General features: G+C 45.5%; 2 protein-coding genes across 2 annotated transcripts in view; one reads left to right on the forward strand and one right to left on the reverse strand.

The window, feature by feature from the left end:
• The window catches only part of NAXD (NAD(P)HX dehydratase), a 151,116-nt gene that overhangs the window by 96,204 nt on the left and 35,259 nt on the right, over positions 1–19,653 (reverse strand). The window lies entirely within an intron of this gene.
• CARS2 (cysteinyl-tRNA synthetase 2, mitochondrial) overlaps positions 1–19,653 on the forward strand; it is a 37,440-nt gene that overhangs the window by 8,519 nt on the left and 9,268 nt on the right. The window contains 6 exon segments of the mRNA XM_084879841.1: positions 6,613–6,684; positions 6,805–6,910; positions 9,902–9,985; positions 11,430–11,559; positions 15,372–15,505; positions 17,577–17,644. Of these exon segments, the coding sequence (XP_084735967.1) occupies positions 6,613–6,684; positions 6,805–6,910; positions 9,902–9,985; positions 11,430–11,559; positions 15,372–15,505; positions 17,577–17,644 (594 nt within the window).

Raw genomic sequence — 19,653 nt, forward strand, 5'->3', positions numbered from 1 at the left:
TTGAAAAACCTTATAAGTGTGGTTTTGAACTCTATATCCAGTCGCTTTTTGTCCTCCATTTCTTTCGTTTGTGATCTATTTGGTTTAGGCATTTTCGCAGGCAGCTTTCCTGATGGGGCGGGGTTTCAGGGTGGAGCCTACAGCCTTGGCTTCCGTCAGCCCTGCCCTATGCGACTCCTGAGACTCAGGGTCCTTCAGTACTTGTTGCAAGGGCCTCTGAGAGAAAGGTGCCCTCGATTTTCGCCTGCTGCCAAACTGTCTATGCTCTCCCCCAATGAGTCCGGTATTGGGGTTCAGTTCAGTTGGTAGTGGGATTGGAGGTGGCTTTCAGAGCAGTCTGGAGCCCCTGTCTCCTTCCCACCGGGGCAATCCTGTGGCACAGCCGGCCGGCCCTTCTCTGCGTGCAATGTGCGCGCCTCCGGGACCTCCTTTCGCTGCTTCCCTGGGGTTCCACCTTACAGCCCAGCTCCCTGTGGATGAGCCTGGGTCCCCAGGGTCTGGCCTAGAATTGGGGTTCAGTGCAGTTGGAGCTGGGCCCAGCACAGTCGGAGCTTTTCTCTCCTTCCCGCTTGGGAACGCCAGCCAGGCACTCAGCCTCCCTCCTCTCTGGCTCCGTCCTCTCCGCGCGCCGCGTGTCTCCGTACCTTAGGCTTTTACAGCTCCTCGGCGCCTCCTTCTGGTTTTCTCCTTGCTTCTTGTTGTAGAATTTCCAGTCAGTCGACTTTCCTGTATTTCTGGGTAATGTCCATTTTATATTTTAGTTGTATTTTATTGAAATTGTTGTGTGTGGCTGTGGCTAGTTGCCTACCCGAGCAGCCATCTTGGATTCTCTTCACAATATGTTTTTTATAATTACTAAATTTTGGTTGTTTGTGCATGTTTTTTTTTTTAAAATATATTTTAATTGATTTTTTACAGAGAGGAAGGGAGAGAGAGATAGAGAGCTAGAAACGTCGATGAGAAAGAAACATCAACCAGCTGCCTCTTGCAAACCCTACCGGGGATGTGCCCACAACCAATGTACATGCCCTTGACCGGAATCGAACCTGGGACCCCTCAGTCCGCAGACCGACGCTCTACCACTGAGCCAAACCGGTTTCGGCTGTTTGTGCATGTTTTTAAAAATTCTTGAACATTTAAAAAATAGCCTTATGACAATTCATCATATGGGCACATCATATTAACCATCTTTGTTTGTGGACCCTTAGGTTACTTCCATATTCTGCTATTTCCTGTGAGATTTATTTTGTAAAACCACATCTTCTTATTTTCTACTGATATGCCTTTTCAATAACTACAATAGATAGCATTCCACCATAGGTGGCTATTTGGCAGTTCCCCTGCATCCTTCATCATTGAATATTGTGTTGTTTCTAGCTGTTAAAAATGGTGCACTGAACATTCAGGGTCAGACCTGTGTGTGACTTTGTGCAGAGAAGTAAGGAAGGCAATTCCAGATTGGAGTTTGTGTCCATTGATGTAGATGGACCTACAGACCGATGCTCGGCGTGTGACATAGTTCATTTTATAAGCCCTAATAATAGGGATGCAAAGATTCCCAGGCTTCCCTGGAATTCCAGAAATTAAAACAAATGACTTACTGGAGGAGGTTAGCGCACAGGATCTTAATCATTAGGAAGGGATCGACACGTGAAGAGCAAGAATGGTGAGGACATTCTAGGCAGAGGGAGGGCGTGAAGAGAGGCAGAAAAGGGGCATGAAGGCGTGTCTTCTGCCTGGGAACCAATCAGTGCAGTGTGTTGGGGACCTTTGGGAGGGCCTGCAGGTGACACTGGGGAACTAGTCATATGCCCTGGGCTTGGGTGGTGTGTTGAGGACTTGGCTGTTGTTCTGGAGGCTCTCGGGATATTTCAGCTCAGGATCTGCTTGGTCCAGTGAAAAGGGCTCCCTCTGGGGGTGAGGAGGACCCCACTAGACATGGGGCTGCCAAGAGGGGTCCTTGGGTGCCATGCACAGGAAGAGAGCATGTCTCAGAGAGCAGACTTTGTGAGGTACCCAAAGAAATCCAGACCAACCTGGATGTAGAAATCAGAAGTTCAGTGAGCTCAGGGCTGTGGTATAAGAAAAGTCTGTATTTGGTCTTTGTTGTGGTTTCTGGCACTGAGCGCCTAATGCCATGGAATCTCTGGAGTAATGGAGTGTCTTCTGTATGCCAATAACATGACTGGTGCCTGGGGCCTTGGGTGGCTGCTGGATGGGGCTGGACCCAGAAAGTCCAAGCCAGTAATAGAGGGGGGGACTTTCGCTCCCATCTTTATTCCTCTACCCTACCTCCTGGGAGGGAAGGGTGGCCTGAGGTGCAGCTGATAATCAGGAGCCAATTATTTAATCAGCCATCCTAAGTAATGAAGTCCTGTGTAACCTCAAAAGACAGGGCTCAGCAGCTGCAGGGCTGGTGGACACAGGGAGGTGCTGGGGTGGGGGGGCAAGAGGTGAGAACTCAGAGGGCATGGGAGCTCCGCCCCTTTTCCATACTTTGCCCTATGTATCTCGTCCATCTGGTACCCTGAGCTGTGTCCTTTTAAATAAACTGGTAGTAAGTACAATAGATGGCTTTTCTGAGTTACGTGACTCATTCTGTCAAGCCCTCGAATTGTAGTCAGAGGGTAGAAATTACAAGTGGCCTGGGAACCGTCATTTGCAGCTGGTGTCTGAAGTGGGAGCGGTCTTCTGCTACTGATCCCCCAACTTGTGGGGTCTGTGCTAACTCCAGAAGTTAGAGGGTACCCTGTTAGATTGGGAGAATTGGAGAAGAGGTTGGTGTTGGAAAGAAAACATTGCAGGGCCAGAAATGAAGATTAGGGTTCATCACCCCATCCCTGGTTCACTATGACTGGTTTACTCCTTCCGTCAACATTCAGTTGTGCCTCTGCCCCATGTCCAAATTCCCCTCCTGTGTTAGGTGTCCCTGGGGTCCTGTGTCCACTTTGGTCCAGCCACTTAGTCCCTGGAGGCTGTGACATACCAAAATGGCCAGGGGCGGGGGGGGGGGTGAGCCAAGGGCAGATCTGGGTGGGGAGATGGTGGTGGGAAGCAAGAGAGGCTGACCCTGCAGCATCCTGCCAGGTGTGGCACATTAGCACCTCCACATGGGAGGAGGCAGGGTTTGAGAGTGAAGTTGCCCTCCCTGGGTGGATTTGGGATGGAAATGACAGAACGAAATTAGTGGCCTCTGATACAGTTGAGAGGATCAATGGGGAACAGATGCATTATTCAGTAAAAAGTGTTGACAGTTGGGTAACCATCTGGTGGGAAAAAATAAATCAAAGTTGGATATATGCCTCACAACCAAATTCCAGGCAGATCAGAGATTTAATATAAAAGAAATGAAACCACAAATTACTGACAGAACCTTGGGGTCACTTTTTATAGCCTCATGTTGGAGAAGGCTTTTCAGAGTTTGTTTTCAAAGCCAGAAGCTATTTATAGGAAAAGATTGAGAAATAGAAAAAATTGCTAAGTATTAAAATAAAATTTTCTACATGGCCATAATGTTTGTTTATTTATTTATTTGATTGATTGGATTTAGAGAGGAAGAGGAAAGGGAAGAGCAAAGAGAAACAGAGACATCAATTTGTTGTTCCACTTATTTACGCATTCATTGATTAACTTTTTTTTTTTTTTTTTTTTTTTACAGAGAGGAAGGGAGAGAGATAGAGAGCTAGAAATATTGATGAGAGAGGAACATCGACCAGCTGCCTCCTGCACACCCCCTACTGGGGATGTGCCAGCAACCAATGTACACGCCCTTGACCGGAATCGAACCCGGGACCTTTCAGTCCGCAGGCCAACTCTATCCACTGAGCCAAATCGGTTTCGTGGTTAACTCTTCTATGTGCTCTAACTGGGGATCAAACCCACAAACTTGATGTATCAGGACGATGCTGTAACCAACAGCTATCCAGCCAAGCCTACCATAAAGTTTAAAAACTGAAGAAAAAAAATTGAAATTCATATGAGAGATAAAATGTTAATTTCTTTTATATAAAAGTACTTTCTACAAATCAGTAAGAAAAGACCTACAACTCAATAGAAACATGGGTGGGTATGGATAATTATAAATCATTTAATACGAATCGTTTGTAAACATGTAAGATGTTCAAGCTCACTCAAAATAAGAGAAGTATGAATTAAAATTTCAGTGAGGAAACATTTCCTTTAGTTGTCATGGTGACCGTCTGGGCGTTTGCTGGCACTGTGCAGCGCAGGAGTGGGGAGTAGGCACCTGCATGCATTGCAGGTCAGGTTCCAGTTGGTACACCTTCCTCGGAAGGCAGTTGGTAGGAGCTAGCAAACATCTTCTGACCTGTGGCTTTACATCTAGGTCTAACATCTAAGTCTAAAGCTCAGAAATGTATTTGCCCCTGTGAGAAATGACGTGTGTTGTCATGTGTGTCTCAGTAAAAAGACGGGGAAGTAATTGGAGAGGACTGGTGAATAGTTCATGGAATGTCTGGATGGGACGCAGACGGCCTCCGAAAGGAAGGTGGTGGCTCATCGTGCTCTGCGTGGACAGTTCTGAACTTTGTTGTTAGAGAAGGAAGCCAGGAGCAGGCCAAGTGTGGAAGGAGCTACATTTCAAGAAGAGGATGCAAATGCATGCGTGACCATGGCCATGCTCCTGAGACAACTGGTGACGGTGTTGGCTGTCTGGAAGGGAGGCTGGTCCTGGGCACCCTTATGTCATTCGAGTTTCCTGGGAATGAGTTTCCTATGCAGAAAACAGAAATTATAGATGAATACCCTGGCCGGTGTGGTTGTGTGTCATCGTGTACACGAGAAGGTTGCTGATTCAATTCCCTGTCAGGTTGCTGATTCAATGCCTGGGGTTGGGAGCTCAATCTCTGGTAGGGGGCGTGCAGGAGGCAGCCGATTGATGTTGCATTCTCACGTCATTGTTTCTTTCTCTCCTTCTCCATTCCTCTGTTTCCATAAATCAATAAAAAAAAATTAAAAAATTAAAAATGAATAAATACAACCAATTTGCTGACCAGTAGGTCCAAAATTGGATAGTATTATATTAAGAGCTTCTGAAGTGAAAGCTAACACTGAAGTTTTAGCTTTTTTGTTTGTTTGGCCCTTTGTCCTCTGGATATAAGTAAGTTAACTTTCTATCTTAGGAGGTCAGCTTTGCCACAAACCTGCACCATAGGAAAAGGACGGATATGTGCTGATCACTAGCCGTGTCTGGGTGCTAGGTGTTTTGTCTCTTTAATAGTGATATTTATGTGGTCTTTTCCATTCACAGTGGTGACTTTCTCATTGAATCCTCATAGCAATCCGAAGACTTATTAGCTGGGATTTTCTTCGTGTTGCAAAGATAGCCGAAGGCACTGTGTTGTTTTGAGCAAGAGGTTTATTGTCTTGCTCAAGACAACACAGTCAAAAAGACACTGGGCAGCTACACTTTGTCCACCAGATTCCTTTCAGTAAATGTTCATTGGTTGCAGTTTCTAGGGTGATTGCTATTTTAGGGTCTTTGGCTGCTAAGAAGGTGGGTTCAGGGTGTTGTTTCACTTGAGAAAGTTCCTTAATATTCCAGAGCTGAAACGTCTCCCCCATAAGATGGGAGCCCTATTCCTCAGGGGTGGGGGGAGCAGGGGAGAGGAGGACCCAGCCCGCAGCTGATGCCACAGAGGCTGGGTGAGTCCCAGCAGCTCACAGGTCATGTCACAGGCTCAACAGTTATGCAGCTGCGTTTAGTTTCATAACTTCACAGTGTGTCCTGCTTCTGTCCTGGGAGTGTTTTTTTGCTGAAAAGTAAGGAATATTTATATAAACCTAGTTTTGTGTGCCAGCCCCCTCTAGATCTGGGGCTGCAGGTACCTGCCCCAATATGCTGTACATTCAGAATTCCATGTCCATTTGTGTGTGTCTGGGGGGGGATTGCCCATCCCCATGAGCCCAGCTATGGCCCTGTGAGATTGAGCACCCTCCACACCCCCTGTTTTCAGAAGCTATATTGCTTTCCAATATTTCTTAGAGATTTCCTCTGTGATATATCTTTAACCTGTTTACTTTTACCTCCTGAGGGGTAAGGTATAAGATAGGAACTCAGGTTTCTGGTTATTACATACAGTAGTAATAGCTTGTCCTTATTCTAGAAAAGCAGAGGCACCCTGGCTGGTGTGGCTCCATTGGTTGGGCGTTGTCCTGTACACCAACAGGTCACTGATTCAGTTCCCAGTCAGAGCACTTGCCTGGGTTGCGGGGCTCCCGTAGGTGGCTGATTGATGTTTTTCTTTCTCTCGGCCTTCCTCCCTCTCTCTCTAAAGATCCATAAAAAATATATATATTTTTAAAAACAGGCTTAGTTTTTGTTTTAAAAATTATAAAACAAAAATCATCACATTGTTTATTTCTTTTTCTCTCTAACCCGAATACAACAAACCTTTTTGATTAGCCAAGCTACTAGAATAAGTTTGATACCTAAAATTAAATGCCCTTTTTTGTGAGCAGGCATGTCACACTGAGGCCAAGCCACCTCGGGGCCACGGGGCCCAGCCCTCCCGGCTGTGGGAGCTGGTGGTGCCGTGTGGCTCTGTTGTGAATGCTCCGATTGCCTAATAGACTCACCTAATCTTTTTGCAGATGAAGATATCACCTGCTTCTCTTGCCAACCTGTATGAAGAAGATTTTAAACAGGATATGGCAGCCTTGAAGGTAAAGTAGGGTGTTGCTAATTTTTGCCGGGAAGATAAGAAGCTTGAACAATGAGAGCCGGTTTTGGCTGACTTGCTTTTGAACTGTGGAAACTGTTATCTCCCCTTTGCTTTCTTTCAGGTTCTCCCACCCACAGTATACTTGCGAGTAACTGAAAATATTCCTCAGATCATTTCTTTCATTGAAGGAATAATTGCCAATGGTCATGCTTATTCAACAGCAAAAGGTGGGGGCTATTTTATAAACACTAATTGTTGGTAATACTGATGGGACTTTGGACGCATTCTTATGAGTTGTTGGAACGTGCCAAATGTTTTACTGTCTCTCTCAATATGGTTCCGACAGTGAAAAGGTTGTGAGGTGTTTTTTTAATGGTTATTGTTTTTGCATAATGGCTGCATCAGTTCTTTTTGTTGTTGTTGTTGTTGTTGATCCTCACCTGAGGATATTTTTTCCATTGATTTTTTAGACAGAGTGGAAGGGAAGAGAGAGACAGAGAAAACACACACACACACACACACACACACACACATTGATTGATTGCCTCCACATGCAACCGAGCCTGCAACCGAGGTACGTGCCCTTGATCAAAATCGAACTAGGGACCCTTCAGTCACCTTCTCACTGAGCCAAACCAGCTAAGATGCATCAATTCTTTTAAAAAACATTTCCACAGTTATAGGAAGAGATGACCATCTGGGAGAGCTAGTCTAGATAAGGCAAATATGACATGATGCTAACAATTGCTGTGCTAGTGTAGGTGTACAGGTGTTCTTCAAGTCTCCTTTCAACTCTGTTCACATTTTTCATAACAAATAGTTGAGGACAATGGCAGCACCTCAAAAGGTCCACTCCCTTGTGAAAGACTGGCCCTCAGACTGTCATCTCCTTGGATGGGCATGTTGTCTTTTGATGGACCAGTGAACATCCTGACACTTTAGGCCCTGGACACTTCAACACACATCTCTGAATAAAAGACGTCACCCTATGTAACCCCAGTGTCATTATCAGAGCTGAAATGCTGGACAGCTCCCTAATAGCATGCCCTGTTCTCTGCATAGTCACCCTTTCCCTGTTGTCTCCCACCTTCCCACATCCTCATCCAACTCATCAGGTTCTTTCGTGGTTCTACCTGAGGACATAAGCTGCATGACAGGGGCCCCCGACCCCTGGAAACGTGTGTTACCTTTCTCAGTAGCCTGTGCACGTGGTTGTGTCCTGTCTCTTTAAGACAGTCCCCTCTTTGTTCTCCTCCTTACGGACTTGTTGGAGGGACTGACCAGGCCAGTTGCCTTCGGAACACCTGTCTTCGGGGTTTGTGTGACCTCTTCATGTGGTAGAGCTTAGTTGGTTTAGGAGCTGCTGCTTTTTGGTTGGTGGTTTCAGGGAAAGACTGGCATCCTGGCATTTTGCTGCTTCTACAATTCAGCATTGTTTTCAGCCCTATCTCTTCCTTTCCAGTCATTCTTCCCAAGTCTAAATCCTCTTCTCTCTGTCCCTGGAAGTTTTCTGTACTACCCGTAGCTGAAACTCACCTCAGCTTTGATACCTGTACTGTACCACTTGGTAGCCAATCATAGGCTGCCTCCGCTTGCTGTTAACGTATTCACATTTTGCCAGTTCTTGGATCAGGAAAACCTTTTTTTTTCTTTTTCTTTTTCATACCAGTTTATGATGATTATTTTTTCTCATTTTTTTAAATTCAGGTATTATATGTGTACATACCTTACCAATCCCCACTCCCCCACTACCATACATGCCCTCCCTCCCCAGAGTTTTTCGTCCATTGGTTATGCTTATATGCATGCATACAAGTCCAAGAAAACCTTTTGCTTTTAGCGAATAACCCACTGGAGAACCTAGCCCAGGATTGGGAGTATTCAGGTGCTGCAATACTTGTTGCAAGCCAGTAGCAAAGTGGAAAGCATGATCATGGACACAATGCACAGGGATTATTGGGCTCTTTTGTGGGCCTAAGCTACATGGCAGGGGCCCCTGGTCCCTGGAAGCGGGTGTTCCCTTTCTCAATAGCCTTTGCATACAGGCTTGTAGTCTTTTACTTTATCCCCTTTGCTATGTTTAGATTTTGTTTCCAAGAAAAACTTGTTTTAAAGGGCTTAGGTGACTGAACTGGAATTGTCTCCAGAAATACAGGGATTGTTTTCCTGCTGCCGTGTAACGTGAAATAAAGACACATAAGCCAGGGAAACTGATTAATGTTCGTGAGCTGCTCAGAGATTCTCATCCAAGCATGCTTCAGGAACAAATGCTGTTTGTTTTGTTACTATGCTTTATTGTAATTTTTAATTATGGTAAACATAATTAATTTAAAATAAATGTTACTTACTGAAACTCCATTAATTTGGACTTTGTGACAGTTTCCCAAAGCTCGGTTGTAGTTTGATCTTTGCACTATTTGTGAAGAAAGAATTTGTTCAGCAGATTGATGCCATAAATAGAGGTACGAGGAAAATGTTTCTTCCATTAAAGGGAACAGTTTCTTTCTGTTTTAAAGCATTTTCAAGGGCTGTTTACTTACCGCACGGCACTCCTCCCATTTTCACCAGTTTATCCCAGCTCAGTAGTGAGAGCTCAGGAACAAGCTCTGGGTGAAGATCAGGGACTGGGAGTCGCCTGGGGTCTCTGTTTCCCGGCGGCCCCCGCGTGCTCAGGTCAGGCCCGACTCCCTGCGAGAGCTCCAGCTCCCATACCGCCTCCCCTGTGCTGCTGCGCGGCAGGGGCCGGCCCTGGCTCTGCAGTGACCTCGCGGCGAGGTCACCTTACACCCTCAGCCTAAAACCGTGGACCAGATGCACTTCTGTGGAAGGACAGCTACGGGAGGCTCGAGTGCAGCGATGTTTGTAACCTAAGGAAAAAGACAGCCGTGGTGGGTATCTGGTTAGGAAAGGGTTTCTTTGCTGATTGGTGTGTAACATGAAGCCCAGAGCTGAACGCAGGCCCATGGTAACATTTGACACAGAACTTACTCTTTTGTTTTCACTTTTACATCCCGACATTCATGATGTGACCAAGTGCATGTTTTTTAAAAAACAGTGCTGGTGGTGTTAATTTTGATTTTAAAGTATAGTAAAGGGAGCCAAATGAGGGCCAGATGGCATATTCTGTGTTTAACTTCTAATCACTTGCTAGCTGTTGAGCTCATATAGATGCTGACACTTAAGACTGAGGAATTAAATTTATTACCTTTATAAAACAGGCAATGTCTACTTTGATCTGCAGTCGCGAGGCAAAAAGTATGGCAAGCTCATCCGTGTGGCTCCTGGTCCGGTTTCAGAGCCAGGTGGGTGGACCCACGTCCTGTCCCGGGTTCCAGGGGCTGAAGCACAGACTCCGCTTCTCTTTCCCAGTGCTCGGTTGACACCCCACTCTCTCAGGGGTGGTGCCAGACAGCTGATCACAGCTGTGTTTGTTTTTTTGTTTTTTAATATATTTTTATTTCAGAGAGGAAGGGAAAGGAAGAGAGAGAGAGAGAGAAATACCAGTGATGAGAGAGAGAAATACCAGTGATGAGAGAGAATCATCAATCGGCTGCTTCCTGCATGCCCCACACTGGGGATTGAGCCCGCACACCGGGCATGTACCCTGACCAGGAATCGAACCATGACCTCCTTGTTCATAGGTCAATGCTTAACCACTGAGCCATGCTGGCCGGGCATCACAGCTGTGCTTTAAATTTGATTCTGGTCCTAGCTGGTTTGGCTCAGTGGATTGAGTGTTGGCCTGCAGACTGGAAGGTCCTGGGTTCGATTTCAGTCAAGGGCACATGCTTCGGTTGTGGGCTCCATCCCCAGTGGGGGTCATGCAGGAGGCAGCCAATCAATGATTCTGATTATTAAAGTTTCTATCTCTCCCTCTCCCTTCTTCTCTGAAATCAATAAAAATATATTTTAAACATAAATAAGTAAATGTGATTTGTTTTTTTCAAACAGAGAGAACTTGTAGAGTATAAAAGTCACACAGCATGTGCCATGTCCCTCCCCTCTCCTGCCTGGGCCTGCCGCCTGGGCCCCCAGCTCTCCTTGGAGAGGCATCTTCACCCATTCTCATGGCTCCTTTCAGAGATGGTCCCTGCATGTGAAACATGCATGTAAGCTTCTTCGTGTCTTTTCCTGGCTTGATAGATCATTTCTTTCTAGCAGTGAGTAATACCCCATAATCTAATGTACCACAGTTTACTTATCCACTCACCTGCTGAAGGAGATCTTGGTTGCTTCCAAGTTTTGGAATGTAAAGAGAGCCCCAAACTGGCTCATTGTACAGACTTTAACAATAACCTAACCTTTCTCTTTTGAGTCTCTTTTATGAGTGTGGTTGGCATTCTGGTAATTGTCCTTTTCACGCTACATGATTTTTTTGGGGGGAAAGTTACTCAAACTCAGTTACTGATAAGCACAGCTTTCTTAGGAGACATACTGGAGAAGAATGAGCACACTCAGTTCAGTACACCCCTCAGAAAGCAGCATCACTGCGTGTTTAAAATCTCAACTCATTCACTATGGAACTTACTGAAACTGGCCTCATGCTAGTGGCATATTTTAGGTGAAAGTATTTAGTGGTCTGTCTAGCCATCAGGTGGGAGGAAGAGAAAAACATATGAGTGAGGAAGGTGAGGTTACTTATAAGAAGGAACAGATTCTTTGGGAAGTGCTTTAGTTTTGTGACTTTGGGTTGGTTTGTTCATTCTAAGTTCTCAACCCTGTTGATCATACACTTGTAACTGGCAGGTGATTCGGACAAGCGGCATGCCAGCGACTTTGCTCTGTGGAAGGCAGCCAAACCCCAGGAGATATTCTGGCCATCTCCTTGGGGAAACGGAAGACCTGGCTGGCATATCGAATGTTCTACCATCTCAAGGTAAGGTTTTCCTGGATTCTTCCCGTTTGTGTTGTGAAAGCTCTAGCAATGCCTGAGTTGGCCAGTAGAGGGCGCATACCTGGCAAGTTTGGTCTCTGCACCAATGCAGACAATGCTAGTAGTTTGGGAGGAAAGTTTAACGCTCAGAGCGGACTGGCTGTAAGAAGAAAAACAAAACAAACACGTGGCCTATTCATCTTCCATCAGCACTTGTTCTTTTCAGTAGGAAAGCCTGCTTTACGGTTCAGGTTTTGATTTCCCATCTCCTACAAGCCAGCTCCAGGTTGCCTTCATCTCTCTGCCTAGGTGGGTTTAGGGAACACCAGCCCTCCACTGAGGGCCTGGGTGAGGCCAGAGCCCCTCAGAGACAGGGGTCTGAACCACCTTTCTCCGACCGCTCTCTCGGTCCGCAGACCCTCACCCCCAAAGCTGGATCAGATCCCATCGAGCATTATCCCCAGGTTCTGTGTGTCTGACTCCTCAGTCTTCCATCAGCCCTCTCTCAGGACGCTTCTGTCCTGGGATCTCCGTAAACACAGGTCCTCCCGTGACCCTGATCCCCTCCAGCAGCCCTGCTTTTTGTTTGCTTTTCTTGTCACCATCTACAATACATGTGACCTGCTCCTGCCTGGCTTTCATCCCAGCGTCCCACTGACTCTGGTCTCCTGAGGTCACCAGTGACCTGGTCACTGACAGGCAGCCTGATGTCCTGCTTTTCCCTTGGCTTCTGGGAAACAACTCTCTTCTGGTTTTGGCATCTTTCCCGGGGCCGCCTCCACCTTCTGTATGATTTTTAATTTTAATTTAAAAAAATTTTATTGATTTTTCACAGAGACGAAGGGAGAGGGATAGAGAGCTAGAAACATCGATGAGAGAGATACATCGACCAGCTGCCTCCTGCACATCCCCCACCGGGGATGTGCCCGAAACCAATGTACATGCCCTTGACCGTAATCGAACCCGGGACCTTTCAGTTCGCAGACCGACGCTCTATCCACTGAGCCAAACCGGTTTCGGCTCCACCTTCTTTTTGATCTTCTCTGCAGATTGTTCCTTTTGCACTCGCCATGCTTCTGCCCATAGCCACATGGCTCTTTTTGTGTGTGTGTGAGAGAGAAGGTGGCATACCACAGGTGCTGTCCTGTTCTGTCCTCTTTTCACTTAGCAGTCTGTCCTGGGAATTCCCCCGTGTCACTTTGCTGAGCTCTTTGTCATTTGTCTCTCAGCTCTGGAGTGCTGCTGTATTGTGTGGCTTACCCATTGTTCATCTAGCTAGTACCCTATGGAGGAGCATTTAGGTGTTCCAATACTTTGCTCTTACAAATACCTGCAGTGAATAACCTTGTGTATGTATATCCTATTGTGAAGGTGAGGGGTTTTCAAGTATCATATTAACTCTGATTTTTATTACATTTGATGTGTTTCAGTTCATTGTATTTATTATAATAATTTTTCAGTGGAGTTATAAGTTTTTAAAATTAGAAACATAAAGTATGCTTAAGGTGAGCATTTCAAACTACTAGCTACATCAAAAATTTTCACATCAACCAACCCAGTCACCCTCAATTGGTTGTTGTATGTGGTGCTGTTTTCTGGCTGGGTATAGCAGTGATAACTATTTTATAAGCGACCATCTGACTGTTTGACCACAGGGAGCTCGATTCTGGAGTGTGTCACCTGAGAACTGCCCTCTTGCAATCCAGGACTCCTCAGGGTTGTCGGAGAGCCAGTTTCGGCCCAATCCCCACAGACAAGGCTGAGGGACCCTATCCTTGAATGAATTCATGCACCAGGCTTCTAGTCTCCTGTAATAGAGCACTGTGCCCCATGCACTGACCCCACACTGGTTTCCTTTTGAGCCCCACGTAGGTTTATCCCATCCTACCAGATGGAAGAGCCTTGTCCTCCACGACCCATCTGTCCACATTTTGTTCGTTCTAGTTAAGACCCAGCAGGCAGTCTCCCTTTCCACCCACAGCCCTGACCTGTGGTGACTTCTACATGGCCCATCCAGAAACACATCCAGGCATTCCTGAGACATCAAACTCTCACATTACTATGAAGCATGGGCCCAACTTTTCACTAAAAACAACTATGTCCATCTCACAGTCCTACATTAATGCAGAACCACTTATATGTATTTATAAATACTTGTTGGTTTAATAGCAATGTGGGGTATACATTGGATTGTAAAGGAGTATTTAGTTTTAGATTCAATTAGTTACTGTAAAGCAGGTAGAAAGCATTTAATAAATTTCAAATCTAATGTTACCATTAAATATTTTATTTTGTTGAAATCTAAATAATGAAAATAGACATTTTATTCTTTTCAGCTGTCTCTTATTTTAAAATAGGTTTAATGTTCAGACAAGAATAGAGACTAACCGAGACTGGTTTGACTCAGTGGATAGAGCGTCGGACTGGGACTGGAAGGTCCCAGGTTCGATTCTGGTCAAGGGCATGAACCTTGGTTGCGGGCACATCCCCAGTGGGGGATGTGCAGGAGGCAGCTGATCGATGTCTCTCTCTCATAGATGTTTCTAGCTCTCTATCCCTCTCTCTTCCTCTCTGTAAAAAATCAATAAAAATATATTTTTTAAAAAAAGAAGAAAAAGAATAGAGACTAATATAATGAGCACCTCGGATCCACAGTTTAGCTTTATTAAATCTTAACATCGTCATATTTGCTTCAGATCTTAAACTGAATCACTCATTACAAATGAGGCCCTTTATGCTCTCCTACCTAATCTGAGCCCTCCCACCTCACACTCTTCTTCAGAGCATTTTAATTTCAAGGACTGTAAGAGATTCTCCAAAATCCATCACTGAGAATGTACAGTAACAGACAACCCTGTTTCTCAGCCAACGCCACTTAACTAAAATGTGAGAGTACATTGCTGGTTCTTCTGGAGCCCAGGAGCCAGTGGGAGAAGATCAGCCTTCAGCAGGAACGGACTCAGAGAGGCTGTGGCATCTTTGAAAATGTCTATTTTGAATCATTTTTAGGAAAATTCATGACAGTCTGTATTCCAGCCTCGATTTGTGATGGGGGAGGTGGCCTCACCACCCCAGCCCTCACTCCACTGTGCTGACTGTTGAGTTTTTAATCGAGTTTTGCATTTTCAATGTGTTCTGAAGCAACGCTAGTGAACCTGGGCTGTTCACACGGGTACAGGTTTCCGCAGGTGGTCTGGTGAGAGTTGCTCAGGCCGAGTGGTCTGTCCAGCTGCACTGTCCCATCAGCCGCACAACTTTGGTGTGCAGTTTGTGGGACACGAGGTTTTCTAGGAGGTATTAGCACGGCGTTCAAGCGGAAATGCCAATAGCTGACATGCATTGATTTGAATTCTAGAACCTTGTTTGTCAAATATAACCACTAAGTAGTTAAATGTCCAAAAGCCAAATTAAAAATTCTCTTGATTTTATAGTTCTGTCTCTCTTGTTAAAGCTGAAAAATCACTAAATTTTACCTATTGAAAGTAAGAAAAGGTAACTTTATAAGTTTTTTTTTAAAAAAACCATACCTCTGGAGCAAAAAGAATTAAATTTTTTCACTAGGAGGAAAAGCTGTTAGGGATTTTTATGAATTGTCTTTTGAGGGAGGAAAAGCTATGGATGAGAAATTTTATGAAGTAAAAACAAAATTATAGTTTCCATTTGCATCAGTTAAACTTTCACACATATTGATGTAAAATTGAGATCCATTTCTTTTATTCCTTGCACAAAGGCTGGAAGGGTTAGATATAAGATGAGGACTGGAGAAATATGTTGTCTGATTGAATTAATTCACAGCTCTGTGCTGTGTCTTGCAGTTTGGTGTTTGGAAGTCAATTGGACATCCACTCGGGTGGCATAGACCTAGCTTTTCCGCACCATGAGAACGAAATCGCACAGTGTGAGGTCTTCCATCAGTGCCAGCAGTGGGGAAATTACTTCCTCCATTCTGGTAAGTAATGACTCCAGAATAGTGGCTCTATTTCAGGTCTGCCAGTTTTATCTTTCATTGGCGAAACAGTTACATTTGGAAATACATAGATCAGCTAAAATAGGTCAAGAAATGGAGCTGTCTCCTCAGTTGTTTTTGAATTTCAATCATTTGAACATGAACTTCCTTGGATGGGAATGAGTCTGCCTTTTGGGAACTGAATTATGAATGACTAGAATATGGAAAAGGCTTTACAGTGCTGTTCTATATAAGTTTCCTTCTAATAAAACGATTGAGGAATCTTAAATAGTATGATGTTATCATTATTAGGAATATGCCAACTTTGAACTATAATAGTGTTGCCATATAGACCTGCCATCCTCTTATACCACTGCCTCTCATTTCACTGTTCAAAAAACACGTTGGCTAACACCAGCCATCTGTTCTCAGGAGCAGATTGTGAAACAAGCAGCATCCTTGAGCATAGCAGCTTTGGAATTTCCTTTGATGCCTGGGAAGATTCCTATGTCCAAATTTTGACAAAGGTCGTGGGGCACTGTCAAATTGGTCCATTGCTTTTTGGAATGGACAGCTTAGGTATTTGGTATTTGGTAGTGTTAGGGTTGGGAGCTGCAGATAATCAGCATGTGAAACACAGTGCATTAACAAATACCATGTCTTTAAGTCCTTGACTAAGGAAACTAGGTTATTCCAGGGAAATTGTGTAGAGATGCCCATTTTATAATGTGCAGTTGGCTGCTTAAAGTCTGGAGACCGGGTTCACTTGGGTTTTCTTCATGGCAGTAAACGGAGGAGGCTGCTGCCCCAAAGTGCACGTACCACAGCGTCTCCTTTACTTCCAAGCAGTCCTGGGCCTCATTCCCACCCTCGCTGTGTCCCCCGGGTGCCCGGGAGCCAGCATCTCCATCCTCTGCAGTGACCAGCTGGTTTCTGACCGCGTCACAGTAGTCCGAAAAGAAACGGAGCTGGCCGGACAGCTGGAGACGGCATATGAGCTGTTTGTCCTCTGGTATCCCACTTCACGTCCCTGCATAGAACTTGCCAGCAGCCAAATCTACTTTATTCCTGCCAGCGATGGCCCTTGCTGGGCAGATTCCCTAAGTAGAAGGGCAAAAGCCTGATGATCCTGGCTCCATGTTTTCCTTCCACTGTGTTAACTGTCTGGGAAGTCAGAGCTTGATCCCTCCACAGACACTGCGCCCGCTGATGCTCAGGAGGAGTTCGGTGTGCTCTGGACACTGTGAAGTGCAGGTGCCCTTCGGTGCACTGTGGGCCCAGGGATCAGTATGGACACTTCCCAGGCTCTCAGCTAATGAAGGTGTTTGGTGGCCTTGTTTACCTTTAAGCGTGGGAATGGGAAAGCGGTTTTGTTGTGACTTACCATCTGCTAAGGAGCTCGAGGCTTCTCCGTCACATTCACACCTGTCCTGAGAAAGAAACAGCAGTGTGTCTCTCACCCGGGAGAATGAATCTGGCCCCTCACGTACGGGGGCTGAAGTAATGCCAGGGTCTTAATAATTCGGTTCCAGCAGAGAATCTAATTGCTCAGAGACCTGCAAGCCCCACGCTGCAATCCTGAACATCCGTGAGCAGCCTTTGTTGCCGGGTGGGTGCCTGGTTTGCAAAACGAGAGATCTGTCATTTCTTCACGTGTTGTCGGTTAATTTCTAAGTTACAGGAACAGGGTAGCGTGTGCACTGTTTCTGAGGGTCACCGCTCACCTGTTCCTTTCTGAGTTCTGAGTCAGCAGTGGTTCCTGTCCATCGCCCGCTGTGGGCTGGGTGTACCGACGCCCTTGAACCTGCACCCCTGTGGGCTCCATCTTCCTGGAGGGTCGACTGTGGATGATTTGGGGAAATCTTCTGTCCACATGCACACGGGTGTTTGCATATTGGAGAGAGTGGCACTTACTGTTTCTTTCCTGTTCCCGGGCAGCTGCAGTCGGAGCCCTGTGCTCGGGCCCCTGTGGGAGAAGCGCCCACTTCACTCCTTCCCCTGACAGATGGGTCGCAGTCCCTCTCTTCCCCCACTGCAGAGTGAATGACTGTGTGTGTTTTTTTTCCCTTCTCAGGACATTTGCATGTAAAAGGCAAAGAAGAAAAAATGTCCAAATCACTGAAAAACTACGTCACTGTTAAGGTAACGTGCTCTCCTGCGTTGCTGCCAGCTTGCTGCACCTTGTTAAAGGCTGATGCATAGATGAGATCCCGCATCTCTGATTCCCCATTTCCCTGGCCGCCCTTTCCCCAAGGCCCTAAGGGGCTTCTCCTACCTCCGGGTCTAAATACTCTTTTTTTTTTTTGTCTGAAAAGTGCACAGTGGTATTTCTCTATTTCCTGTTCTCTCTTCCTATGTGGCTTTCCACTGTTTTCTGTTGGCTTTTTAAAAAAATATATATATATTTATATATATTTTTTAAATATATTTTAATGATTTTTTACAGAGAGGAAGGGAGAGAGATAGAGAGCCAGAAACGTCAATGAGAGAGAAACATTGACCAGCTGCCTCTTGCACACCCCCTTCTGGGGATGTGCCCGCAGCCAAGGTACATGCCCTTGACCGGAATTGAACCCGGGACCCTTCAGTCCACAGACCGATGCTCTATCACTGAGCCAAACCGGTTTCGGCTAAAAAATATTTTTAAATTGATTTTTAGGGAGAAAGTGAGGAGAGAAGGAAACACCAGCAGCTTCTCATATGCCCTCTACTGGGGATTGAGTCTGCAACCTGGGCTGATTTCACTTAGCATATGTCCTCAAGGTTCCCCTGTGTGGTAGAGTGTGACAGGATTTGCTTATATTTTAAGGCTGAATAATAGTCCACTGTTCTGCTTAGGCTCTACAACTGTCTCTCTTACTTTCCCTCTGGCATTGACTTTTTAAAAAAATCAGGCCATTTTTTTTTTTTTTTTAACACCCCACATTTGGAATTTGTCTGTTGCTTTGTGGTGTCATTTAACTTGTTCTTCTAGCTCCCGTATTTCCTGTAACTGAAAGTGAGGTCTCAAGGCTGATTCCATTCAGGTCAAACCTGCTTGGCGGAAACACTGCCTCAGTGGTGCTGTGCACTTCCTCTGGGGCCACAGGGTCAGACTGTGGGACCGAGCGATGATAAATTTGACTGCTTGGCTAGGGAATGGCCACAGTGTCTCTGCTATGGAGATGCTTATTTCCTTTTTGTGAATATCTAGAACCTGCGAGATAATGTCCAGTCAGTATCTTGTTCCCAACAGCCTTCTGTCCTGCAAGGTTGGCATCCTTTGGAGCGCTCCACCTCTCTGCTCGCTCATTGATTCTTGCAGTTGGGCTTGTCTCATTCTGTTGTCCCTTTGACATTTACTAGTTAGCATTCTGCTTTAAAGAAAGGGTTTTTGTTTGTCTTTCTCTGTTTCTTTTCAGTGTCACTGCAGACTTTGTGCATTATCAACTCAGTCTTTATTCTGTTTGTGCTGAGATTATCCCAGATTTGGACAGGGAGGGCTCCTGTGTCCTGGGCTCCTGTCTCGCCTGCATCCTTGCTTTCGGCCCTGCTCACATTTGCATCCCCCCAGACCAGCCATTTCTCCAAGGTGCCTCGCTGCCTTTGCTGGGAAATGGAGTTTGAACCAAGATCTGAGCACCTAGTGTGCTTATTGCTGCTGGAGTGCAAACATCTCTTGGAGATACTGATTTTGTTTCCTTTGGATTTATATCCAGAAGTGGAATTGCTGGATTATATGGTAGAGCAAGTTTTACATTTTTTTTGTTTTGTTTTTTTGAGAATTATAATTTTTGTTTATGCAACTATTGAGCTAAATATTTGTTTTTTATTCTTTTATTTTTAACATATTTTATTGATTTTTTACAGAGAGGAAGGGAGAGAGCTAGAAACATCGATGAGAGAGAAATATCAACCAGCTGCCTCTTGCACACCCCCCACCAGGGATGTGCCCACAACCAATGCACATGCCCTTGACCGGAATCGAACCTGGGTCCCCTCAATCTGCAGACTGACGCTCTATCCACTGAGCCAACCCAGTTTCAGCTTATTTTTTTTTAATTCTTGACAGTGTTTCCAGAGACCTTGTCTAACCTACTTGAGTGCCCAGGTGTGTCCTTAGTGTAAGTCCTGCGCCAAAGGCAGCACGTAGCCAGAGCAGGTGCTCCCAG

This window comes from Pipistrellus hanaki, assembly GCF_964339955.1.
Source record: "Pipistrellus hanaki genome assembly, chromosome: 3".
In the NCBI taxonomy this organism is placed as follows: Eukaryota; Metazoa; Chordata; class Mammalia; order Chiroptera; family Vespertilionidae; genus Pipistrellus; species Pipistrellus hanaki.